We start from the raw sequence: 27,602 nt of genomic DNA on the forward strand, positions 1-27,602 counted from the left end.
GTACTGCGAGAAGGCTTTTTTGAAGCCGGAGGTCACCAGGTATCCGGAGTTCGCATATTCATGGCTAAGCACCCTCTTTGCCAGGCATCCTTCGGCATATGTTGTGGAGCCGTTAACACGTCGAGGTGATAGATCAAGCTTCCACCAGCAATACAATTACGGCACACACCAATGTGTACGTTAGTCCCCTTGAATTACTGATGGCTTAACGGCCCAAATCGTTTGAACGAACCTTATGAGATTTACCATTTGCGCTTCTACATACTATGATTTTTAGGGAATCGGTGAAGTTCTTCAATTTCAGTCGATTTTCGAGTTTGTTTTTCAATTGTTGAGCAAAAAATTTCTTCCTGTCGTGTGTATCTGCGCTCATACGTTCACCGCAAACGCTTATATAGGTATTTCTAAGCACGACATTATTCTCCTCCGTTGGGCCGTCAATGAATTTATGTGAGACAGATGATGAAAGGCCCAAACTCAAAAGGCCGAAAGCTTGTCAGATGAATTGCGTATCCATTAAAAATACTTCAATTTCATTATGTATTTTCTTTTTTAAAGTTACTCCTCGTATGATTTTCATAATTGGCTTTTTTGCATAAAGGCACTCGGAGATTTACTATTGACTGTCGAGATGGAACTCATTATTAGGAAAAATATTTATTTTTTCTAAATATGTCCACGTTGATGTTTCGAGAGCCACGAACAAGCAACCTGTTGCGGATATGATAAACAAGACTCGACTTCGCGACCTACAAAAAATTCTAGAAATAAATCAAAACATATAATTGAAATCAACGAAAAAGCTCCATGGCTCTATTGTTTTATTTTCAAAGGTATACAAATACAAATTGTTCGCCAAAGTCTGAAATATGTACCTACTATATACTCTGCATCTACAGGGCCTTTCAAGTGCGAATTTCTTTTTTAGCATTGCTTTGTTTTAACAGCCGTCCCAGTTAACAGCTAATCTACAATTTACTAAAATTATTTTGATAAACATATAAGAATAATTAAAATCAACTACGAAAATTATAGCAGAGCACGCGATGAAAAAGTTAACCGCGAAATTCGAGTTAGCTGACACGGTTACAAGGCACCAGTGCACGATCACGGATGGACCATACAATTGAAAGTATCGCTGGTCGTGTACTTTGTTCATTTTTTTGAAAATGCAGCAAGAAAGGAGTTTAGCTTTAATAAATTGCAATATCGAGATATGTTAGCAACGTTTAATGATTTGTGGACGGTGAGAATTAATAAATTTATTGCATAACCGAATTCCGAGGAAGAAAAACTTCACGATATTTTGCAGTAATTTGGCCGCTAAAATAACCGAGTTTTGGACTTAATTATGTCTGAATGTCATCGGAAATTTCACTAAATTATTTGGATTATTGAGATTATTTCGAAAATATCATTTATAATCTATAAATCAAAAATTGTAGACCCTCTTTTACATGTTCGTTTGCCAATAAAAATATTATGTATTTAATTTCCATTCAAAATATGTGTTTAACTTGAATTTAAAAAAAGAAATTCGAATTTGCCAGACCTTTTGTATTTGCATAACACTTTATATGTACATACATTGCTACCACTTACAAACTACTTGATTCTCAGTTTAAACTAATTTCAATATTATTTACAAAAATTCTACTATAAAGTACAATACTTAATAGACAAATATTTTTTAAGTAGTTATACCTATTTACATACATATAAGTAGGTATATGTACTTTTATACATATATTGTACATACGTATACATGTTTTTTATCGCCATATTTTCACCTTTATATAAATGAGTGTGATAAAGCAGGTATGAATGTATGTACTCGTATTCCGTAAGTTTTACAGTAACGGTATTTGGGTTTATTGTTCTATTCAAATATGCTTATCATTAGACCAACACGAAACGCGATTAAAGTCTTGCATTTCTTATTTAAAGAGACATAAATATGAATTGTGGGTTTCACATTTTTTGCTTAGGCTTTAGGCTTTAGGCTTTCAATTACATACCAAGTACATATGTACATATGCATACATAAATACATGTCTAATTCAGGACTATTAGATGAAAATAAATTGCAGAAATCTGAATTTTCTTCTTCCATTTCACACATTTTCTAAAGATTAGGGATAAAGAATTATAACTGCATTAAAATATGAAATACATATGTAGTATATCAGGGCAAAGCATTTCAATCGGTAAACTATAAAATAAATAACAACGTATATACAAATGCATATATAACCATATGTAGCTTGTTTGTGATATACTCCAGACGGTTGAAGTTTATAGTGGAATCCTGTGTATGGCTTGAAAGTTTTCTTGAGCAATAAACGGCTTAGCTGGATGTACATGCTCTGTTTTTTCGTTTATGGGTGCACGAATGATTTATATTTTATTTACGAATGATTTAAAAATCCTCGCTGGACCCTACGCTTCAACCGTGTAAGAAAATCCTTGGCATCATCCAAAAGTACACTATATTGAAACCCCAAAAACATAGGCCGTTACTTACGATTTAGAGAAATCGAAATTGTATATTAAGAAAATTTACACTGTAACATGAGGAGGTGAGCTGAAATAAAAATTAAAGTCTGCCGTTTGCCTTTTTTATAAGTATCTTACGAGTATAATTTTTAATGCCATTTCAGTTATGAGCGCATAAGTACTAGCAAATGTTGATAAGCAAGTACATACATATATGTACATATGTATGCAAACATTCGGTACTCAAATCTTGTTACTACTTATCCCATTGTTTGAGCGCATAGTCACAAATGACAGACCACTCGCACGTGCCCGTTTTGTTCGTACTGATTTAGATTGCCAACATCTTCTTATATATAATGATATTTATTTTTAATTCGAGCCTAATATGAAACCCAAAACGTACACTATGGGCTTGCTCGAGTTGCAATGACAACAGCTGTGTTGCGCTCGATATCTTCAAGTGTCACGTTCGATGTGAAATTCTGGCAGCTTCGGCAAAGTATAATTTTCTAACTGCCAAAAATTCGGCTATTGTTGCGCGCAATGGCTTTTAAATCTGTATCATAAAAATTTTGTTTGCACGCTTGTTTCATTCCTTTATTTGTCTTATTCAATTACCGTCAATATCGAAATTGTCTTGAAATATTTATAGAAAACTGCATTATTTTGATTTACACACGTATTCCCTTCACCTAAAAAGGTATCCGTTTAGCATTTGCTACAGGGTTGCAAACGTTTATTTTATATACGGTTTTTCAGTAAGAGCGCTTCAACTTTTGAACTTGAATAAAACACAAACGGTCTGACTTTTTTAACTAATTTTTTTTTTATTATCGAGTTTGAACATATACAGGGTTGGCCATATTAAACTGACCCATTGAGTAACCCTATAACTTTTTACTGTAATTTGAAATCTAAGGTTTACGTCAACAAGCCAAAGACACTAGGCGCACTTAAGGCCAATATCCGACGGGAAATAGCCGCCATATCGGCCGAGACGCTGGCCAAAACTATGGAAAACGCCGAAAAACGGGCACATTACGCTATACGAGCTAAGGGCGACCACTTGCGCGATATCATATTCAAAAAGTGATGTAAACGAATCTCCTTGAACTAAATTAAATGTTTTTCACAATGAAACACAAAAAAATGTTTCTTTTTCCATATTTTTTTAATAATCACATGGGTCAGTTTAATATGGCCAACCCTGTACATTTAAGCATGAAATTCGATTTCTTTTGCATGACCACCGCGTGCACGTTTTACGAAGTCCAATCGTTGAACCCAATTTTCGACCACTCTTTTGCATAAATCGGCCGAAATTCCAGCAATTTCGCGTTCAATATTGGCTCTGAGCTCACAAATCGTCGCCGGCTTGTTACTGTAGACCAATGACTTCACATACCCAAAACGGGGCGGCTTGTTAAATGGACCGTAAAATGGCCGTAATGCTCTTAAAGTATCAGCAACAGAACGATTATTTTCATAAAAAATTTGCACGATTTGCAATCGTTGCTCAAGTGTGTAGCGTTCCATGATGAAATGTATACTAATGAAGTTTACAAATGACAAGCGAAAAATAAAAAATATTGCGTCGTTCGCCCTCCCTATCGGAAAAAAGTTGAAGCGCACCTATTGAATAACCCTATACATGCCTCGAATAAGGCTTATATGTATGTATATACAAGTAAATGCCATTTTTGGTTGTTTACATCATTTAAAAACTTCATGGCATGGATTTCTGTCACCAGTTTTCAATGCATATCTGATTTTCGTATCCCAATCTTTTGAAAAATGCGAATGGATCACTCTTAATATAATATATGTACATATATATATTAAGGTGCAATCGTTGAATAATGTTTAGAAATGCATTTCATTTGTGTTATATTTCATTTAGGAATACTGCATTTAGATGATTTTGAAGCAGAGTAGGGGTAGATTGTGGGTAATTTTCTAAGTTGTTAAATGAAAGAAAGAAAAACCGAGTTTCTTATGAAAATTTGTATGCAAAAGTTGAAATTTTTATTACATGTATAGTATTTCATATTTTATAAATTCATAACGGTATACAATATATATATAAGAATATATATATATAGTATGCAATATCATACCCGAAATATGGATGACTTCAAGGGCGCGCTAATACAAAGCATCAGTCTCTATTATTTCTAAACAATAGATGATGGTATCCAATAAACCCAACCAAAATATTTTCCAAATAAGTTACGAAAAACCATTCAGAATAATTCGTCCCCTTAGTATTAAAATAGCCTATAAATTTTTTGATGTTTTGAGAAAATGAATTTCAAACTTTTTGTCGAAAGTATCTCACTCAAATCTCGTTATGTCTGTAAATATTTATTATTTTTTGACTGACGTTTTGACCCACTTTGTGGAACTAGAGTTTGACAAAATTTTGACCACATATAAAATCGACGATGGAGAATCCAAAAATTCAATAAAAAAATAATAGCCTATGAGCACATAGGCTATTGTTATACTAAGGGGACGAATTAATGATTTGCATGAACGCGTTTATTAAAACACCCTTATATTTATTTTTAATTTTGTAAAAAATGGGTCCTCGCTGCGGTACATCTTAAGTGTAACCTTTGCCAAATTAAAAACAAAATAACGAGTTTCATCTCTCGAAAGAATTGTTAATTATTCAAGGAAAGAAGAATTATGAGATGTGTATTTGTATGTGTGATTCATTTTTTCCAAACCAATAATACAAACGGCAAATTCGCATACAAATTTTATAATTAGTACTAAATTCGATATGTTTACGTACAAAACTTAAGCCTTGAAAGCCCCGCCACAAGCACTCTCACCGATGCACAATCGAAGAATTTATATTCCCTACCACTACATTGAGTTTCTGTTTTATTTACTATTGCTTTGTTCACGCCAAATAGTTTTTCCATTGCGTATGAGAATTATTTATTTACAGCAACATTCATATCTTGCGCCCTGCACAAGGTCATTCTCACCTGGATACAGGTTCAAGCATCTCAACGAACAATTTCTTTACTGTTATTTTACCCTCATGACAAATGTCGCGCCAGAAACGACGTAATATGCCATCTGCTTGACGTAATGCTGGAAGCAACAATAGTAATTGCTGCTGATGTGAAACGGCTGATCCGTAACGCAATAAGCACACAACATCATTTAATGAATTAAGTATCGATTCACGAAATGCACGCAACGAACTTTGATCATCTAGCAAAATATCACAATTTGATAAAATCAATGCTTTAAGCAGATAATATTCCTCTCGCCGTGGTGATAACCGTTCCAAACGCTGAGCGATTTGTACGCAGTGATAATAAAATTCAGCGAAGCCGCACTCCTTAGCAAGCAATTCGTCCATCCATACATCTGTGGCGAAACATAACCGTCCGTTAAATGGCAAAGAACGAAAGCTTAGCTGCAGTGTTAGTATTTCCGCCCATGATACTTGTAAAAGCTTCATCTGGTCGTTTAGTGGCAGCTCAGTGAAGCCGGGTAACTGTTTAGCCCAGCCAATTACGCTTACTAGCTCCTTATCATAAAGATCACTGAGCATGGCGAGAACTTCGCCTGTATCACAATTGTTGTTTTGAAAAATGCATATTGGCTGAGAAGTTGGCGCTGCCAAACTGGAAGTTAATATCTCACTGTTGCTACTATTATTACTGGCACCACTTCCACAATTACTATGTTCCAACTTAATTAAGCGATTCTGGGTGACTTTGCCATCTGTAGTCGTATGCGGTTGTTGTGGTAGCTGTTGAACCGTTAGTGTATCTGGCTCGTAAGCGTTTAGGATCTCTAGGACTTTGATATCTTCAAGGGAGGTACTATTAGACTGGTAAAGTAGCTGCATTGTTTGGTATGAGTTTGAAACTGGATTACGGCGGTACTTTTGTCTACCTCCACGCACCCGATCTAAACGTACACCTTCCTGATGAAGAAAATGGAAAATAGAAAATTTTGGATTAACATAATATGAAAAATGTATTAAAATATGTTAAATTTTTAAAAGTATTCGTAGAGGGGAAATTGAGAATATAAATACTTTCAATAAAATACCTAAATTCAGAAATTACTTGAATTTGTTTGTACATTTAATTTTTAAAGCAAGAGGCTTCGGAAATTAGTCTCCATTAGATGGTACTGCACTCGAGCATCAATGAGAATAAATTAGGTTTTCTTTGTTTATTATTATTTATTATCTCATGAAATCGATATATCCTTGACTATTGTAAATTCTACAGATATACCTTCTACTCAAATATGAACGAGACGTTATCAATAAAACGGTCCGCGGATGACATATGGCAAAAATAAATTTTTTGTTTTTTGGTAGGACTGTTATAAGCTTACATGGCAAATTTCAGCGTGATATGTCACATAGTTTGTTTTCTGTGCTACGCGCCAATTATTTATTTATTTATCTTTAAATTAAGCAGATACATTTTTTATGAAGTAAACCAAGTGTCTAATGACTTTCACAGAGGCAGGAAGAGAGTTCAGCAATTTGTGGAACATGTCAATTTTAGGGCAAATTGTAAAATTCGTATGGAAAGCTAGTTAGATTTAATGTACTTTCAATGTCAAAAGAAAGTGTACGCTACCTATTGACAAGTTTTGATTATTTTTTTTTTAATTTCAATTATATTTTTATAAGAATATACTTCAAACTGCAACAAAACCCCTATAACGCCAAATTTTCAACTTTGCACACAATTTATAAAAATTTGACAATTTTCACCAAAATTTCAAACTATTTATTTAGAATCTTTAGATAAAATCCGGGTATACAGTTTTATATATTAGCTCATTGAATTTTGGTATAATAAAGTGCAAGTTTCAAGCGATTCAAAGATGGCGTTGATTGCTAAGAACTTTTTTTGCTAGCGGTCTTGTGCATTTTCTCCATTTAACGCATACTCGACATTTTTTATATGGAAGGAAACATCGTACGCTATTACCTATCCTATTACTAAAATATTATATTATCATACGCCCTATACAAATGTTGCGCATATGAGAAAAGAACCAGAAAAATGCTACACTCCCAAAAATTATTTATTTAATGTAATTAAATTTATATTTACTGAATATTATAAAATATAACCACGTATTTCCATTTGTAACAATTTAAGTCGTCGCACAACTATTTTTAGGAATTTGTGCAGATAGATAGACTAAAATCCGCTGAAAACTGCTCAGCCTCATTTTTTTAGAGGGTAGAACATAATATACATTCGCCTGGTCAAAAAGTAACAATTTAGGAAAAGAACACGCAGCCATATAAATATGATGAGCAGTAAAATGCGAGATTATTGCGAGAAAAGAAAAAAAAATGAAGAACAGGGAGAACGATTCCACCAGGGTCCGAGGGCTACTGGAACGCACAAAACTCCTGTAAAAAAGTTCTATGAAAGAAAGGTTTTTTCAACTTAACAACTTTATACAATAGGATTAACTTTAAAAATGTTGTGATTTAATATAACAGGGTCCATGTGTCATATTTTCTAAACTAGAGCTGATACGGAAATTTCTATCACAGATTTGAAAGCATCATTAAAAATAAGGATAGTTTCATGTAACACAACCCTATCGTCAGAAAAGCTGTTGCGCAGTGCAAATTGCGAAGTAAAAAAAAAAGTATATCAGCAGAGTTATGGCCGAAGAAAGGAGAAAATATAAATCGCACTTTCTAAGTGTATAAGCCAAACAAGCACTCAGAAATAGCGAGACAACCAAGAACACCAGAGATATTTTAATGAAAAACGTTAACATCGACACCTCTTTGTAGAATGCAGGGCATGCAAGCATAGGAAACTTCAAAACTCGAATGTAACGTTACTATCAACATCCATTTCTCACGCTTCCGAGTCAGTCGGGTCTAACAAAAAGTTGAAAGGTTTACAAAAAAAAGATTGTGGTATGGGCATTCGCACTATTTCTTTTATAAGTTTCAAATTTCGATCTTTCACCATTAATGAGTAATAAAAGTTTATCTTTGCCATGCTTGCAATTGTAAACTGTTAACATAGCTTCTCACATCGCTTAGTTTAGCTGAGATCAACTAATACCTGACATTATTATGAAATGTTGGTAATGATTAAGCGTTACTATAGTGGTCCCCAGAAAGGATCTAGACCTCAGAAACTATGTTTCCCTTTTTCTCATTAAGAGCACCAGCAAGTGGGAATTGGTGGCGAATATGTGTGATTCATTGGCATTTCAATTATTTACATTTACAGGCCGCATTTGGAGCGCGTGCTATGCCCGTCACGACATGCAATAACCTAGATAGACGGCAGCGTTAATGGGTATTACCGGCGCAGTTAATTCCGATTAAAACTGTAATGTGACAGACGGTGGTTACGCGGATTAGTGAACAGCTGATTTGCTTATTGGATAGTTTTGTCAGCAAAAGACGGACCGCTGGGAACAAATACGGGTATTTGAAGCCCTGATACTAACACGTAATTATTTATTTAAAAAAAATTTAAATTCCAATTTCTCAAACTGCTCCGAAATATCAAAACAATTAATGTGTTTTCGAATTAGTGCAAACTACCATTGCATCTAGTCTTCCTTGTTCTTCTCTTTAAAAGTTTCATTAGTTTTCATTCACAATAGATATTAACTGTCATTTTTCGGAAATGTTGCCATCGAAAATTCCCTTAATCCGCATAAAATTATGAGAATTAAGTCTAGTTTTCAATTCGCATTAGTTGCACTTTATTCCTGAGATAATTCCGAAAATCGGCATTAACGCCATCGTCTTTTTCAGGCAAGTCCCGCACATGCATCTGTGCAGCAAAAAACAAACGTAGTGGAAAGCTGGAGGTACAACAAACTGCAATTCCCACCTTCGTGAAGAATCTTGTAACAAAAGTTGGCATATTCGTCCTGTTCGCCCATACATATACATGCATACATGACCTGTAAACTGGGAAATAACATTGTATCCACTTACCTTCAACATGCCCATGAGCAAACATTTCTGGAAGCGACACGCCTGGCATGCTTTGCGCCGCCGTTTATTGATCTCGCATTCATTATTAGCGGGACACGTGTATTCAATGTTTCCTTGTATTGTACGCTTAAAAAATGCCTTACAAGCCTCACAACTGGCCACGCCGTAATGGAATCCTGACGCCACATCACCGCACACCAAACAAAGGCGACGCAATTCGTCACGTATTGAACCACCGGTTGTGACTCCACCACCGTTCATAGAGTTACTGCTATTGGTTATAGAATTTCCATTGTCTCCACCACAATCAGTTTCTTTCAATGTAATCGGTATACTTGCTTCACAGCCAGTCAAAGTGACGCTGTGCAAGTCAGCCGATAACGCAGTAGTTGAGCTACAAAGCTGTCGCTCTGGGGACACGGAAGGTGATGATTTATTACCGCTAGTAGATGTATTCCCGCCTGTGCCTCCGCCGCTTGCAATACTGCCACTGCTGGTGGTGCTACTTGTACTACCGCTGGTCCCGTTCGAATACGAATTAGACCGATTAACACCTAATGTTGTGGAGGTGCTTGGACTGCAACATGAAGTGCTGATATCCAACTCCTGTTTTATATGCAACACACTGCTATCGGACATTTTAGAAGCTTTTATTCCTGGTTTTGAGTTTTAGTTGTTCGTATTTTTTGGCTTCCTTATTTAAATATCCAAACATCTATTTGAGAAAAAGAAAATAATTATAATTAGTGAAATATAAATATATTAAAAAACGTAGGAAAATGTTTTCTTTAATTAAATATTTGTATGGTGGCATAATCATGAAATTGTCTAGCCTACCAGCTAAAAACGCTGTTTCACCAAACCTTCGAATGGCATTTTCCTTTATAAATTTTTTAATAGCTTCCTCCATTGGAGAGTCAATTGTATATATGTATTAGATAAACATATATTTGTAGTTGTATGCGAGTACCCGTTTTCTTAAGCTATATCATTAAAAAATCAGCGTAGAACATTTTACGTGAAAAAGTCCGATTTGAATGAGAGAAATGCAAAAGTTGTTAAAACTTACAAAATAATCTCATTGCACTTATACTGATAACTACCACAAGCACAATGCGAAACCGATAGAATAACAAAAGCAAATACAATTAAAATATTTTAACATATGCAGCGCAGAATCAGAATCAGAATCATGTTTTATTTTAAGTATATAAATATACAGAAAATAGCAGGAAAAAAAGAACAGCACTAGCTCAAGGCCATCAGCTGGTCTTACAATAAACTAGGATTAATTACAATATTTGCTAGTGTTATATTTAAAATAAGGAATATATGTGTAATACGAGTACAAGTAAATAAAATATGTTTAAGTATAAAAAATAATAAATAATTGGCGCGTACACTTCTGTTAGGTGTTTGGCCGAGCTCCTCCTCCTATTTGTGGTGTGCGTCTTGGTGTTGTTCCTCAAATGGAGGGACCTACAGTTTCAAGCCGACTCCGAACGGCAGATATTTTTATGAGGAGCTTTTTCATGGCAGAAATACACTCGGAGGTTTGCCATTGCCTGCCGAGGGGCGACCGCTATTAGAAAAATGTTTTTATTAATTTTGCTTTCACCGAGATTCGAACCAACGACCTCTCAGTGAATTCCGAATGGTGATCACGCACCAACCCATTCGGCTACGGCGGCCGTCGTAGTATAGTAATAGTAAGTATAGGTATATTAAATTAAATGAGCTATGTTACACAGTACAAGAAAGTTAGATATAGTATTTACATTTGATAATGTGAAGGGTGAGCTCTGCCAAAAATCCTTCGCCTAGTATTGGTAAACTGGGTGCATTCGTCTAGGATATGCTTTACTGATGTTCTAGATGACCCACAAAAACAGCAGGATGCAACTCCAGAGTTTAACAAGTAACTGTGAGTGATCTGCGTGTGACCTAAACGAAGTCGTGAGAACAACAAAATGTCTGCTGGTTTAGATTCCGGTGAATAGGTAGGCATTACTGTGAAGGGATTAATTGTCGTGTAATGATGAAAGTACTCATTCCATTTCAATAGAGCCTTGTTATGTAGGTACTGCTTTATTAGACGTTTTAAGTCAGTTTATTCCAGAACGTCAAAATACAGAGCCGGTTCCTTATGAACACTTTTCGCGACAGAATCAGCAAACTCATTGCCTTTAATTCCGAGGTATCAACATCAATTTAATTTTGTTTGTTTGCTTGACAAGTAAATCTCGAACATGAGTTACTACAATACTGTTATTGTTGACATTTCTTACGGCATCGATGGCAGATTGACTGTCGGTACAAATGCAAAATATACCTTTCTTTTTGGAGGCTATTAGGGCGGCTTGACATATAGCAAAGATTTCACTACTAAATGTCGAGAAGTGATTGTGCAGCAAACTTTTCTCAGAACTTGTAGATCCTCAGATATAACCGCGAAAGAGGTTGAAAAGTTAGTTTTGGAGCCATCGGTAAATATGAATTTGAAAGATTTTTGATTTAACTCTCGTTTGTGCTGAAGGAATATTTGTCGGTAGATAAGACCACAAGTGTTTTCCTTTCGATAATCTAGAAAGCAATTAACGAATGACGAGTTCGAAAGAAGCTAAGGTGGGCACTTACTGCGGATTTAACGAGTAGGTTTAAAATGGATACTCATTTTTCTAGCCCAGACATGACTCTTTGGAAAACATTTTCTATTTGCTGCATTGATTGTGATTTTATAGAGGATAACACTTTGTACATAAGGCCAGCAGTCACTTAAACTAGGAAGCCCGGATTCAGCCAAGATGTTACAAATAGGAGTAGTGGGCAAGGCACGTAGGCTTCTATGCACAGCAGCATGATATGGAGCACAAAGAAGGTTTAAGTTGCTTTTGGCACAGCTTCCATAAATTGGTAAAGCATAGTCAATTACAGATAAAAGTAGCGATTTAAGAATGTAACAAAGTGTAGAAGTATGTACAAAGGATTTTTTTGATGAAAAGTATTTTACAATGCTAAAACGATTAACTAATTTATTTCTAATGTAATTGCAATGAAATTTAAAGGTGTATTTACAATCAAAGAAAATTCCTAATATTTTTAAATGGCTCACGTTACTTATAGGTTACTTATGGTGTCTTAGTTTTACACCCGAACAGGACTTCTTCCGACAAATATGTAGGATATTGGATTTTTCGCATGATATAATCTCTCCAGATTCGAGCGACCATACAGCAATGTCTTCAAGGATTTTGTTAAAGATGGTTCTAACCGACACTAAATTATCGAGTTTAGTAAATATTAAAACATCATCCGCGTAAATACAATGGCCAATATTGTGCTTATCTATGATTTTACATATTTTGTCAAACGCGATAACAAATAAAACTACCGAAAGAGGCGAATCTTGAGGAATCCCGTTTTCTAAGTTGTATATGTCGGAAAAAGAGCCGTTTATCTTAACCATAAATCTTCGGTTTGTTAGGAAGCTTCTTACAAAGTTATATGTTTTCGGACCAACCACCCATTTCCTTAGTTGCCTTAGAACAATGTCTATTCCGATTCGAACGAAGGTTTTTTCGAAGTCAAGGGAAAGTGCTGTAATATGTTTCTTATCAGACAGGGCACATGAAGAGAATTGGTCGAAAGATAAAAGTGCATCGACAGTGCTATGTCCTTTTTTAAAAGCAACCTGACTGGAGTTTAAAAATTTATGTTTGGACGCAAACCACATTAGTCGGTTAGCAACTATTTTCTCTAAAATCTTGCTGGTGCATGACAATAAGGAAATCGGGCGAAAGTTGGACGGCTTATTTGCTGATTTGTTATGCTTAGGAATAGGTGATAGCAAATTTCCAACTTTGAGGTATGATACCAGAAGTGAAAATGGAGTGGTGTAGTTTAAATAACCTAGTTTTAATATAATCAGGTAGATTTTTAACCATAGAGTAACTAATGCAGCCATAACCAGGAGCGGATCAAACTCTTGGATGGTGATTTTGTGGTGCACAATATATTTCATTTAAAATTCTGGATTTTTGTGCAACAAAGTCGTGAGAAAAATTTGTGTTATCTGAGTACTCAGACCAATGTTTAGCGAAAGAATTTCCAATTTATTTGGGGCAAGAAACGAGCTTGTTATTTATAATAAGTTGTGGAACAGTAAAATTGCTATAAGAGCCCGACAGCTTTTTGATACTTTTCCATATTTGTTTTGGAGAGGATGACGGATTGATACTGCTAGAGATGCTAATAAAGCATTCTTTTTTTGGCCTTTTTGCAAAAAGTTTAAACTTCGCATTTGCTGCCTTATATAACATAAGGTTTTGGTTGGAGCGTATGTGTTTAAAATTATACCATGCATTTTGCTTTATTGTACGTAACTCGGCAAGATCCTTGGTCCACCAGAGGACACATTTTTTATGAAAGTAGGGACGGGATTGAGGAATGGATAACGTAGCTGCGCTGAGGATAACCTTTTTAATAGAACTAGCTTCCTTATTGATATTACTACTAAAAGGGTGAATTTGACTTTGTTCGTGGCACTGAAACCTGTATTCTGCCCAATCTGCTTTATCGGTTTTAAACCTTGGTATGTGACCGTCTTACTTCTCCTTTCACAATTTAAGTGGAAAACAATGGGATAGTGGTCACTACCACAAAGACTATATAGAATGTTCCAAGAAAGGAGTGGGTAAATGCTAGTGGAGGATATCGCAACATCAACATGCGTAAATGAATTATGTGTGGAAAAGTGTGTCGGGGATTTATCGTTTAAGACAATTAAATCTTGGGTGAAAATTAGATCTTCAATTGCTTTACCCCTCTTGTTTTGTATGGAAGAACCCCAAAGTGGACTCCAGGCATTGACTTCTCCACAAGGAATAAGTGGATGAGGTAGTGAAGTCAAAATTGATTTAAACTCGCCAATATCGAAATCTTTACCAGGTGGAAAATAAACAGATATCACCGTTAAGGTTATATCGGTCTTAATTTCAAAAGCAAGAATGTTTAAATTTGTTCGAATATCGATTATTTTATGCCAAATACCCTTTTTAATAAGGATACCAGTCCCGTATTTATTCGTGTTACTTGTGTTATGGAAATAGGCAGTATAAGGCGAAGGAGGAGAGGGATTAATGGAAACTGCAAGGTGGGTTTCTTGTAAAGCTAGAAGATCGGGTTTAAAATCTGAGAGAAGTAGAAGAAGCTCTTGGTAATTGTTAAAAAAGCATTGCAAGAAAGTTAACATAGTGATTGGTAAAAAATGAAATTATAGAGAGAATTATTTGTAACTGGAAATTTACTATTTTGAGCATCATTCATCAGAAGAATTTGCCATATTAGATAACTGAGTAAGAGAAAGAACTATACTCATAGATGGAAGTGGTGAAAATGTACAATTAATGAAGCTGTTGTCAGTTATAGCTTTGGCATTATTAAGAGAACAACTAGAACTACAATGATCTATATCTGAATGGGCGGTGGTGTCATTATTGCTTGTTGAATTTGCAAGAGAAGCATTCTGTTGTTGTTCTTTATGTTGTTGATTAGCTAAGTTGTTGCTTGTACAGAGAGATGCTTGATCGTTGGAGACTTTTGGATTTGGAGAGTTATTTAATTTAGTATTATGTGATTTATTGTAGTTGTTGTCTTTGTTTGTTATTGTTTTAGAAGTAGAGGTACTTTGTGCAAGATGAGCACGCGAGGTTTCTGCTAATGAAAATTCAGTACTTTGAGATTTCGTTTGTTTGTTATTAGATGATTGTAAGTGGTTGATTTCTTTATTTAATGTTGTTTTTGGAGTAGAGGTATTTTGGATAGTAGTGGCATTTGGAGTTTCTGTTACTGAAAGGACAGCGGCGTAGGATGTTGAAGAATTAAGTGGGGGTACCTATAGTAATTTGTGTACGATAGATATTTCTAACCTCCATCATGGAGCATTTATTTTTTGTTTTTATAGCTAAGATGTCTTTAGCTTGTTTAAATTTTGTGCATTCATTTGAGGATGAAGGATGTTGTTCCGAACAGTTTGCACACATAATACGACTGCAATCGTCTGGTTGATGGGGAGGTAGTGCACACCCAACACATATTGGTTGATTCTTGTACCATTTTGTGGTGTGACCAAGCAGTTTGCACCGCATGGGATTAGGAATGTACTCCCTAACTTTTACAGAATGCCATGACACATCAATTTTGGTAGGTAATTTTAAGAATCAAAAGATAGTAGGATAACACCACTGGGAGTTAGTTTTCCATTGAACATTTTATTGAATTTATAAATAGAAGTTACACCTTGGCTGCTGAGTTCATTCACAATTTCTTCATCAGATACTTTATTAAGATAAGAGCATAGATTGTCCTCTTGGTGATGTCGAGTGAAGATTGAAATGAAAATGTGACACGACACACCCCTTTTAATTGCGTGGTAGACAAACATTTGTGTGCTGTTTTCTTGTCCTTTACCAGTAGCAGAAGGTTACCATCTCTGAGTTCGGAGATCGATATTACCTCTTTACTGATAAGTTGAATTGCCTTATGGACGGCAAAACATGAATAGTCTGAAATTTTTTTATTTTCATCACTGCAGGATAAGACCAGAAACTTAGGATCTGCCACAGTAACACTTGGTAATTCAGGGAAACAAGTGATGAACCATTACTTAATTTCTTTTTCTTGTGTGGGGCATCGCTTGCGAGCAAAGCAAAGCGATTCTCCTGGTTATTAGTTGCCCCGGGGGCATTATCGCAATTAGGAAAAGAGAAAACATACCAAATCGTAATAAAACTAAGATTTATGTTTTAATAGAAATAAATAACGCAATGCTTTTAGCTAATCAAAGAGAAAAATATAACGGAACAACCCGCACTAAATAACACAACGATAGCGCGCCTAAGACGACCAAACACCTTGAATGCTAGACGCTGACCCATATATGTAGCGCAAATTGTAGTGGTAGTATTGAAGGAAAGAAAAAGCTAGTAGTTACAGGGTCGTCGAGAAAAATGCGGAATAGTTAACTTAAAAACTAAACAATAACCTACTCCAGCCGGAATATAAAGCGGCAACATGTACATCCATTGTGGACATCACTTCCGATATGGTGGTCTTCAGAGCATCCTTAGTGTTATGAGGCGTTGCATTAACCTTTGTTTCAGCTACGTCTCACACGTAATAACCTAGGAGGTTGCAGACCGGGATTGAATGTGTAGGGTTACTGTGAAGCCAAGCCTGTGTATTTCTTGCTTTGTGAGCAGGTATGGAGTCTTGCTGAAGCATGTATCATCTTGTAGCATCGGAAGTTGTCTTCTTATAGCGTTATCTCCGAAGGGCATTTTCCACTGCGAGGCAATTCTAGTATCCTGCTCTCTGTTCTTGCACAAGGACCTTCTACCGCACTCTATTGGCAATCAGGAAACGATACAATAACAATACATACATATGTACCATTGTCAAAAGTTTTAGCCCTAACATCGCTGCTACAAGCCTTCCTATATTTTCCGGATTTGCCTAGATGACCCTGTAGAACTTACAATGAATGCCTAATTGCATACATGTATAATAAACCTTTACAAGGAAAAACATTCGCTGAATTCGAGTATTTTTTCAAGGTAATTACAAGAAGAATAAAAATAAAATAAAATAAAATAGAGATTATTTCATATTTAAAATTAAAATCGATCAAATTTGGGCGCGATTTAAAGTTGGCGGTATTTCTGGGGGCTCTCTAGTTTACTCGTAGATAAAATGTGGCTTATCCGTTCAGCGGTGCCCTTTTCATCGGCAATATTTGCATGACTCACATGAACAAAACGTTCGGTGTTTTGAGATTAACATGGATAAACTGTGAAAATAATTAAATTTGGCAAAGAAAACTATCAAATTAAGGTATTTCCCTTTTGCTAATCTGGTAATTCGGTTATTTCTTTTGAATATAGTAGGGCTTCAAGCTGGTCTTGCTACTTGTGGACCGAACATTTCACGAATTCGTCCCGTTGTCCTCTGCCGGCTACTGTAATATTCGTATAACCATCTGAACGTACTAGAAGATGAGGCTTCTTTATCACTGTTAACAAAATATTATCGGGGTGGAAAAAGTACACGTTATCTTTGACGAACGATTGATGATGATTGGGTTTGTTTAACATCTTCCGGTAACTGGCGAATGAAATTGCAGGCAAATAGAAGCATATGTATCGTAAATCTTAGTAAATCTCTAGACTGACCAAAAATTTACAAAATTAATGAATCTTGCGATAGGCTACAAGTACGAATTGAGATCAAAAGAACAAACCAAAAAAGAGGAAATCGACCATGGTTAAGAACATTTTTTTAAATTTTACATTCCGCATATTCTTAATTATATCAGCATCAATTATATCACCAGCAACTTTGCAAATTGGCTTAGAATTGGATATCAAAATGACTTTACTAAAACTACAAAATGAGCTAATAAACACTTTCTTTGTTTAGTCAAAACTTTGGGCTTTATCTGTTAATAAGACACATAGGAGCATTTTATATACAAGTACTTGCATACATACATATATTTGATTTAGAATTTATACTTTTTTATAAAAACTCATGCGTTTAACGATAATAAGTTTTAAACACTCTTCGTACGATATATAAATTCTGAAAGGTATTTTCTAACAAATTTACTTTATTTCGCTTTCATCTCGTAAGTCCTATCTGCCCTTCGAGGTCGGCATAAAAGTAACGCAAAATGACAAGGCAGATGCCATAAATTGGAGATGTTCAGCCAACAACAAAGGATGCCCATGCCAATTTTTTTTTAATATTCACAAACATGCTTTCATATAAGGTGACGCGAAATTAGTCATGCCCTTTTGTTTTTGAATAACTTGTTTGCTAGATAAAAAATTATTTAGAGGATGGAAATCTTTATTTAGGCTTTTCTGATGAGTGGAAAAGAGGATATCTTTAAAGTGTCTGTCGCCAGTGTTGATTCACATTTGTGCCCGTTTTATTACATTTTGTATGATTTTCCACAAGATTTTCGCATTCCTGTCGAACATTCTCCTTAAGGGCTGCCATTATTTTAGGTTTATTGGCATACTCCCGCAACTTCAAGTAGTCCCAAAGAAAAAAGTCTGGAATGGTTAAATTGGGCGATTCGCTGGCCATGCCAAATCGCCAAAACGGGATATTACGCGACGGGAAACGCTTCCTTCCTAATAACTTGTTGCAACCACATATTCACCTTGCTCAGCTCATTCAATTCCGGCAGTATGAAGTGGTGTGGTGGTGGCCAATTATGTGACTCGTCGTCTGGCCCATGTATGTGTATCTACGTCGATATTCACCATCACCACACACCTATTATTGGTAAAAAAAATCAGCACTATTATTCACGTTCTTGCGGAAGCTGTCTAGTTCACAAGTGTCGAATATAATTGACGTAAAAAAAAACTTAAAAACTTAAAACTTAATGTTATTTTATTATTAAGAGAGTATATATAAGATAAGTATATACAATAGAATGGAAATATGTATATCGTATCGTTTTCAGACATCAGCATCCCTCAAATATTTATGCCGTTACAGCAACAAACACACCTACGATCCCGGTTCTGATGAGAAAATATGAAATCAAACTCCTCCTCCAATTTTTGTAACGGGTCTGAACTTTTTTCCTCAAAAATCAATTCGGCTGAGCGCGAATGAAAGTTGACGACAACATTTTGTACAAATTGTGAATAGCTCCACTTATGGGATGTTTTCAATTGTCATAATTTTGTAATCTCACAACAGTGTTGACTGTATGTTTTGATACAAAAGATTTCCTATGATTGCAGACTATTCGACTATTTTGTGATAATGTATGTGACTAAGAATAAAATACTAATTAATTTAAAATAGCAGCCATAACTTTTGTTTCTGTTTCAAACAATTATTAAAATTTTACCAGATCAGAAAAACAATATAAAATTAAATTTCTGTAACTATCAAAATATTTTGCATACATGTAGAACGCAGTACGAGTTTAGCCCTAATTAATTCTTCGCGTTCTATATTCCTATGTACGAGGTGTGTTCAAAAAATAAGGTGAATTTTCATTTTTCTCAAAAAATATTTATTTATTCATCAATTTATATTTTATCTGCTTCAAAGTAGTTCCCCTCAGATATTTGTGCTAGCGATTTTTCTAATTCTCGAAGCAGTTCTGATATGCACTTTTTGGTATGTCCTTGAGCTCTCTCAGCGATTCGGTTTTTAACTCGTCAATCGTCGCAAAACACCGTCCTTTCATGGGTCTCTTCAATCTTGGGAATAGGAAAAAGTCGCAGGGGGCCAAATTTGTTTTCAGCAATTTTAGCGTCGTCATTCACATCTTCTCGACCTTCTATGAAAAGCTGGTGCCACTTGTAAACATTTTTTTAATTCAGTGTGTTTGATGCAACTTCTTGATCCATTTTTTTCGATAGCAGAAAATCGTCGAACGCAAAACACTTGTTTTATTTATGCCTCTCACAAATAAACTAAACATGATATATTGCTAAAATCGTGAATATATCGTCGAGACGAGTGTACTAATATAAAAAATAATAATCGAAAGTCGAATATACGTAGATAGCGAAATTCACTTTATTTTTTGAACACACCTACGAAGAGGTCCATTAAAAATGGCTTACCATTGTGCCACAAAACCACAAGGTATACGGCGAACCTTAATTCTCACTAATCAGAGCACATTTTTGGCTGTACCAGGCGCAGCCACTGATGATGAAAATCTTTTCGATTTCAAAGGCTAACAAATATAGGAAATAAATTCACAAATTGTATTGTCCTGTGCGTTAAAATAGTAAAAGCACTTACATGTGTAGGTCTTTACCTAAGCACTTTGTTCTGTTAGCAGAAGACTTTTAATTTATTTTTTTTGGTTATGTATCGTACCATCAATCGACTGTTAGAATCATTTCAAGCGAAGGACCAGACGTCCGAGCATTGCTCATACGAGTCGCCGAAATTCTTTGAGGCAACAGAAAATCATTACTAGAGAGCTGGATATGTCTTCCAGATCCATGTCAGGATTAACTCATAATGGCCTCCACAGCTTTTCGCAGGTGCGCTGGATAGTTTTTAGTTCTACCATCAAAACAAACAAGATTAGAAAGATCCCAGAAACTTTCGGAGGGTACGCCAACAACGCCCATGAAAACACTTTTTTTACGGTTGAAAATTTTTTACATCATGGTTTATTTAGAAGTATCTCATAAAGGTATCACTTTTCTGCATTTTTGTATAAAGGGCATAAAAACTAAAGCAAAATTGTGCCAAGAAATTGCCTTGGAAAGCTAGGAACTTTTTTTAAATATACTTTATTTATTACAATCTGTTAAATATGAGCACTCTTTCGCTCTTTTACCAATGTAAGGAAACATTATTATTTTTTTTTCTGTTACATTAATTATTATTTCTTAATTATACCGTAAATCTTCTGTTAATTCAGTCGATGTGAGAATATCCCGTTCCAATTGTCAAATATTTGATAACCCTGTATATATCTAATATATTATATAATAGCAGACTGCCGAGCTCTCCACCAAGCAACACGCAACTCTGAGAATATTGACTTTATCTTCATCATTCATAACGTTACAACGCGAAGTGCATTAAAGCTTCCTTCACGATGCTCCTCCAGAGCGGACGACCTCGAGCTTTTGCTTCGTAGTTACGAATTCCCAAATCTTTGAGATCGTTTTCCACTGCGTCTTTCCATCAGTTCCTTCGTCTACCTTTGCCCTTTACGCCCGTTAACTTCCCTGTAATGGGTTTCTTCACAGTACAGTCAGCAGGCATACGGGTAACGTGACCTAGACATCTTATGCACTGTCCTTTAACAAATCGCACAGCTGTCTCGTTCTGAGTAAGATCGTTTAATTCCAACGATGTCAAAATCCAACAAAAAATCGCTGAAATGGTTAAATTAAGACCTAGCACCGTTCAATATACCGTTGAGATTTATGTGCGAATAAACCGTGTGCAAAAAACGCAAAAACTGTGCATTACAAAATTTCTAAGCCAAAAACCGTACTGTCAAATTGAATTTAGCAAGAGACCATTTACATAGTGCCTCAAAATTAAACATTCGGGATAATTTTCGCTTTTATCAGGATAACGACACGGCCGAGCTGAATGGCAAAAACTTTCCTCTGAATATTCTAAGAAGTTGACGGTTCCAAAGAAGCTCTAAGCTGTTATTGACAGAAGTGGATACCCTACAAAATATTAATTTACTACCACCTCAAAGTTTTTATTACCTCCTGTAATAGTTATAAGCAATGTTTTTTCGAGCCGCATCATTTTGGCAGTTTGTGTTGTGTTTTTTATGTATATGTAGTCGTTTTTTGTTATGCGCATGTAGGTACAGTCAGCGTCAAAATAAAGAGTACACCACATTTTTACAAGTTTTGACTATTTATTTATATAATTATAATTTATACAATAAAATTATAGCATATACTACAACAAAGACTATATAATTTTAGGTACGGTGTTATAAAGACCATATATAATATATACGGTGTGGTCGTATTTCCAACTATGAAAGGGATAAAAAGCCATTATGGCGTTATTGCACCTTTGACATTTGCATAATACAAATGAACTGTTGTTCGTAACTCTTGCCGTATTATTTTAATAACAATAAGTACAGGGTGGCTGATGAAAGCCGCTACCAAAAAAAAATTGAATAACTTTTTTTCTTTTTAAGTTATCTGTTCCATTTTTGTTTTAATTTGCAGATTGATCTTTAAAATTTATTAAAATGGATAACTGGGACACGCAAACAAGAATTTGGATAGTCCGCCGCTATCACGCACTGGAGTCCGTAGTTTTGGTACAGAGAGAATACAGGCGGATGTTTGGCGGCGATCCCCCGAGCAGATGGACCATAATGAGACTGGTGAATAATTTTACTGAGCAAGGAACAGTCGCAAGAAGGCCTTATCATCGAAACCCACCAGTTCGGACGGAGGAAACGATCGCTGCTGTAGCTGCAGCTATACAAAGCAATCCAAATGTTTCAACAAGAAGCTTATCTGCTCAACTTGGTGTCAGCCGAGAGTCTTTGCAAACAATAATGCACAAAGATTTAGACTTATTTCCCTACAAAATTCAAATGGTTAACAAACTGAATGCAGCAGACTTGCCGATTCGCTTGGAATTTTGCCAGAAGATCCTGCAAATGGTGGAAGAAGACCAAAACATGTTAAACTGCCTTTTCATGTCTGGTGAGGCCCATTTCGATTTAAACGGCAATGTGAACAAACAAAATTGTCGAATATGGAGTACTTCTAACCCACAGATACTCCACGAGACGGAATTGCATCCTCTTCGCGTGACAGTGTGGTGTGCGGTTTCTCCACGCTGTATTGTCGGGCCTTATTTTTTTTGAAGAAAATGGTCACACCGTTACGGTTACTGGAGACCGTTATTTGAAAATGCTGAAAGAATTTTTCTATCCAGAACTACGCCGAAAGTGAATTCCTTTCAACTCTGTGTGGTTTCAACAAGATGGGGCAACGTCTCACATAGCCCAGACTGTTATGACAGAGTTGCGACGAAAATTTCCCAATAAACTGATTTCAAGAAACTCCGAATTTCGTTGGCCCCCCAGGTCGCCTGACCTTACTGCACCTGACTTTTTCTTATGGGGTTTATGTAAACAAGAAGTTTATAAAACAAAGCCAACAAATTTGGATGAACTAAAACAATCCATTCGGGCAACAATTGCGGCTATTCCTGTCGCAACTCTCAAAGCAGCAATGAACAACTTTTTACTAAGATGCCGCACTTGTGTCAACGAGCATGGGGGGGGCATTTAAATTCAATTATTTTTAAAACTAGTTAAGCTACATTTAATAAAATTTAATGACCTTCAACTTGAAAAAAAAATGAATTCCATACACTAAAAAAAAAGTTATTTGAGTTTCTTAATGTAGCAAAATTCATCAGCCACCCTGTATTAATCCAACAAGTGGCCGCCGTAGCCGAATGGTAATTTAGAGAGAACGTAGAATCGAATCTCGGTGAAACACCAAAATTAAGAAAAAGATTTTTCTAATAGCAGTCACCCCTCGGCAGGCAATGGCAAACGTCCGATTGTATTTCCGCCATGAAAATGCTCCTCATAAAAAAAAATCTGCCGTTCGGAGTTGGTTTGAAACTGTAGGCCCCCTCCATTTGTGGAACAACATCAAGACGCACGCCACAAATAGGAGGCGGAGCTCGGTCAAACACCCAAAAAGGTGTACGCGCCAATTATATATACATATAACATTGCATTTTAGCATTGTCTTCCACACCAGTGATCTCACAGACGGTGGAATAGCCTGGCTTTATGTGGATTTTCATCCCGCCATATAATGGCATAATTGTAAGATGTTTAATGACGAGGTCTACTCTTTCAAAAGAAAAACATTTCATTGAAAAATATTAATGTTGCAAATTAAATTAAATTGCAAACGTTAAAGGGGCCACTCTTATAAAAGAGTACACCGACAACCGAAGTGAAGAACTTGACCCACCCGCCACTTCTTTACAAAATTTTGGAAAATCATTATTCTTATTAAAAAAAATTAATCACCCCGAATGCGCGTGTTTGATTGCAGGAGACCTCAAGCACTGATTAATTCCAATCAACAATATTGAATCTTTAACTAAACGTGAAGTAGCATACATATGTATGTATGTATGTACAAATCACAAACAAAATGTCTTATCAAAAACACAAATAAAGTTCTTCATTTAAGTAAAGGCAGGGAAAATATTTCTTATGTGAATGACATTGATTCCTTTATTGAACGCATGTGCATAAAGATCGTTTCTTAAACAAAAATTGTTAATACTTTTTAATAGGAGAGTACATAAATACTTTTGATATTTGATAAAGTCTCGATAACACATAAATCTATTGAAAATAAAAATATAACTTTATTCTCGACAGAAAATTGTATACTTAATTTATTTTTTTTTAATAATTATTGCTAAAAGTACTCTTAGTTGAGTAAGCCAATGCTTTAGTAGTAGCTCATATAAGTAAGTACACACATAATATGTCTGTCAACCTCGAAACTACTTGACCAATTCAATTCTAACAAACTACATGTTATGGGCTTAGGTATAATATTTATTGTACAATATACATATATTCAAAAAAATTTTTATCATATATTTGAGTCATAGTTTGTGTTAATTTTTGCGCTAGTTGTTGTCAGCTCCAAATCAGTCGAATTCGCCTTAATAGCTGTTTGACCGTCCATATTTGTGTTGCTTTGAGGTTTGGCTTCACTGCCCAAAAATTTTCAATTTTCAATTTCAATTTTCAGAAATTTTCCCCAATAGTGACGACACATGTATCCCTCCTACTCCCACTCTTTAAAAAACACCTAACCCCACCTGCATATCAACATGGCTTCCGTAGTGTGCACTGTACCACCACAGCACTCACCGCCATAAACACTAAGGTCAACCTCGGGCGTAACCAGAACCACCCCTATGAGAGGCTTTCTTAGTAACATTGGACCAGTCGATTTCGGATTTCAATTCAGTCAGCCACTCAACGCTACTAGATGATATGCAAGGGTCGATGCTACCGCAGGGACTGAAGAGGTGGTCCGCTAACTATTTTACATTAAATCAATTTGACATTTAAAGCAATATTGCTATCGGGACAGCCACGGGATGCTTTTTGGCTCTCCCCTACAACACCGTCGCTTCCACACTCCCGATCAAAGATAACAGTAAAATATCATATAAATCACCCCTGCACATATTTGCTAGAGTCTGAGCCATCTTATTTCGTCGTCACTGAAATTACTTAATTCGCTTGATTCATTCACTTCACAACTTCAGCTAATACTTCCGTGCCGTCAGATTCTTCGGAATCTTGCTCTTTATATACATACATAGATACATACATACATACATATAAACTATATATATGTGGATGTAATATATATGTGAACTTTCAGGTCATACACATTAAAATGTGCAAATATATAATATTTACTAGCTCTTATTCTTATTCAATAACTACCGTTTTTCCAAGGATTTTATTATTTCTAATATGCAGATTTCAAATGTAGTTTTCTTTTGTTTACAGATTGTTTTGTCAAACGCACTTCAGCACACATTTGGTCGGTGCTTAACCGTTGAAAACCTGACCAAATTACTTTCAAATATTCGCAACGAGGTAATTTGTTAGGGTTTACAGAGCTTCCTTTTTAAATTCTTCAGTCAGATGTAAGATAATTGTTTAAAATATAACAACTGATTTTATAAGAACCGCCACTTTCGGGTTTCGTAATAATGCCATGGTCGGACACGAGATATTTTTCTGAATTTAAGCAGCAGTTCTATAGATCAACTGTTTTTAGGAAACAAACCATAAAAGTAATCAATTTCATAGCAAGAACTTTAGTTACAAAAGATATGTTATTATTTATAAAGAAAAACTGTTTACTTCCCATAAAGACTCAGGACCGTCAAAAAATTAAAGCCCATGGTGTCATCCGTCTGCCGCCTAAGCTCGAATTGGACTAATGAACACGTAGCCAATGCAGTTCCAAGCAGTTTCTCTGTTAAATTTATAAGATGGCTTTCATGTATTTTCCTCCAATCCTCCCCCCCCCTAGATAAGCCTTCTCATTAGCATAATTTTCTCAATAGTAATATGCGAAAGGTTGACACTCGTAATCGTACAATTGATTGAACATTATGGCTTAAACCCAGGCTAATCTTTGATAGCAGATTTTCACACTACTTCACATCTTGAAAATTACTACACAAAAACAAAACGCATCTGTTTCCCGGTGAGTTACGGTCATGCAGGAGCGTTTTGAGCATGATCACCAGCTTCATCAAGATTATTATGTTGTTGTTGATAAAGTTGAATGTGAGTAGCGTATAGTTGATCAATACAAGTGTTTATATTCCTATCATTATTAAACAAATTACTATACTTTAACAACAGCTTGGAAAATATGGATATGCAATTAGAACTTTCACACCAAGTGTAATTATTTAGATATAGCGTTTTTGACTTAGAAATTCATTAAGTAGTTACTACATATATTTTATACAATGTATATGCGTATTTAGTTATAAATATACTTACAAGATATGTTTTTGTAGAAGCGATATTTTTTTAAGAGATGATTTTCCTGCTTCATAGAAGCAAACAATTCTGATTTTCTAAAGCACACTTAACTCAAACGTCTTATTGTACCCAGCAGTTTAATGAAATAATTTATCTAGATGCACTTGGCGAACGTTCCAAAGATTAATATTTTGTACAATGTAATTTGCATACATCGATTTTTTCCCCTACTATCTTCGCCTGGTATGGATAAGCACTAACTATCACATATTGTGATATTAAAAGCCACTGTTCAATTTCTTTACACTTTCAACTCCATTATTCACAATGCATTACTTTTTACTAAAATTAAGAATAAAACATACCAGAAGTATAGTTTCGGAAATAAAAATACTTAGCAAATTAAGCGAATACACATAAAGGCAGAATTGCGTAAATGTCAGATGGAGTGAAATTATAAAATAATTAGGCACATTTTAGATATGTCAAGTATTGAATTGAACTGTGGTATGTTCCCGTGACTTATTTGGACCTGTATGAAGAAACGATTGTGACAGATTTGTGCTAAGCGCGTATTGCGATTCGCTTTATTTGAAAAGCAAATTGGTATAAGTCTATAATACCAACCGTGTTAAATCTTTTAAGAGGAAGTTAAAAAATACCAGGATACCGAAAGTTGAAATTCACAATATTAGCTTCAATTTAATATATTTGCATTATAATGCATATACAAAGCTTTTCCAAAAATGTCATATCTATAAAATACTGCGGCGGGTGTAATCATAGTTGGATTGAGTCTATTTTTGCAGCACGGTAGCAGGCCGCTTAAGCTTTAGTTCCAAGGAAATATACAACAGAAGGCATAGTAGGTCTTAGGCTGATGATGGTTATATTTTTGAATTCTCGGGAAGGTCACCTCCGTAGAAGAATAGCGTGGGCAAAGTGGCGTGTGCGCATTTCAAACGAACTGTAAACTGGTGTGCTCTT

At 35.4% G+C, this 27,602-nt stretch overlaps 1 protein-coding gene across 2 annotated transcripts; it reads right to left on the reverse strand.

Annotated features, from left to right (window-relative positions):
- Positions 1-785: 785 nt before the first annotated feature.
- LOC129243094 (steroid hormone receptor ERR1) lies at positions 786-27,017 on the reverse strand. 2 transcript variants are annotated; one of them, XM_054880214.1, is made up of 3 exons: positions 26,634-27,017; positions 9,488-10,202; positions 786-6,454 (listed from the first exon to the last, which is right to left on the reverse strand). In XM_054880214.1, exons 2-3 carry the CDS (start codon positions 10,124-10,126, stop codon positions 5,495-5,497), a joined length of 1,599 nt encoding a protein of 532 aa, XP_054736189.1. In that variant the 5' UTR covers positions 10,127-10,202; positions 26,634-27,017; the 3' UTR covers positions 786-5,494. The 2 variants fall into 2 exon arrangements, with proteins under 2 accessions (XP_054736189.1, XP_054736190.1); XM_054880215.1 differs by lacking the exon at positions 26,634-27,017 and adding an exon at positions 10,325-10,505.
- Between the last annotated feature and the right edge of the window lie 585 nt (positions 27,018-27,602).

Source organism: Anastrepha obliqua, chromosome 3 (assembly GCF_027943255.1).
Source record: "Anastrepha obliqua isolate idAnaObli1 chromosome 3, idAnaObli1_1.0, whole genome shotgun sequence".
NCBI lineage: Eukaryota > Metazoa > Arthropoda > Insecta > Diptera > Tephritidae > Anastrepha > Anastrepha obliqua.

Excerpts from the sequence above, each read along its gene's own strand:
- LOC129243094 (XM_054880214.1), bottom strand. The coding sequence starts at position 10,126 with ATGTCCGATAGCAGTGTGTTGCATATAAAACAGGAGTTGGATATCAGC. Across the intron at positions 6,455-9,487 it reads TGCTCATGGGCATGTTGAAG|GAAGGTGTACGTTTAGATCG; the intron begins GTAAGTGGATAC and ends TTTCTTCATCAG.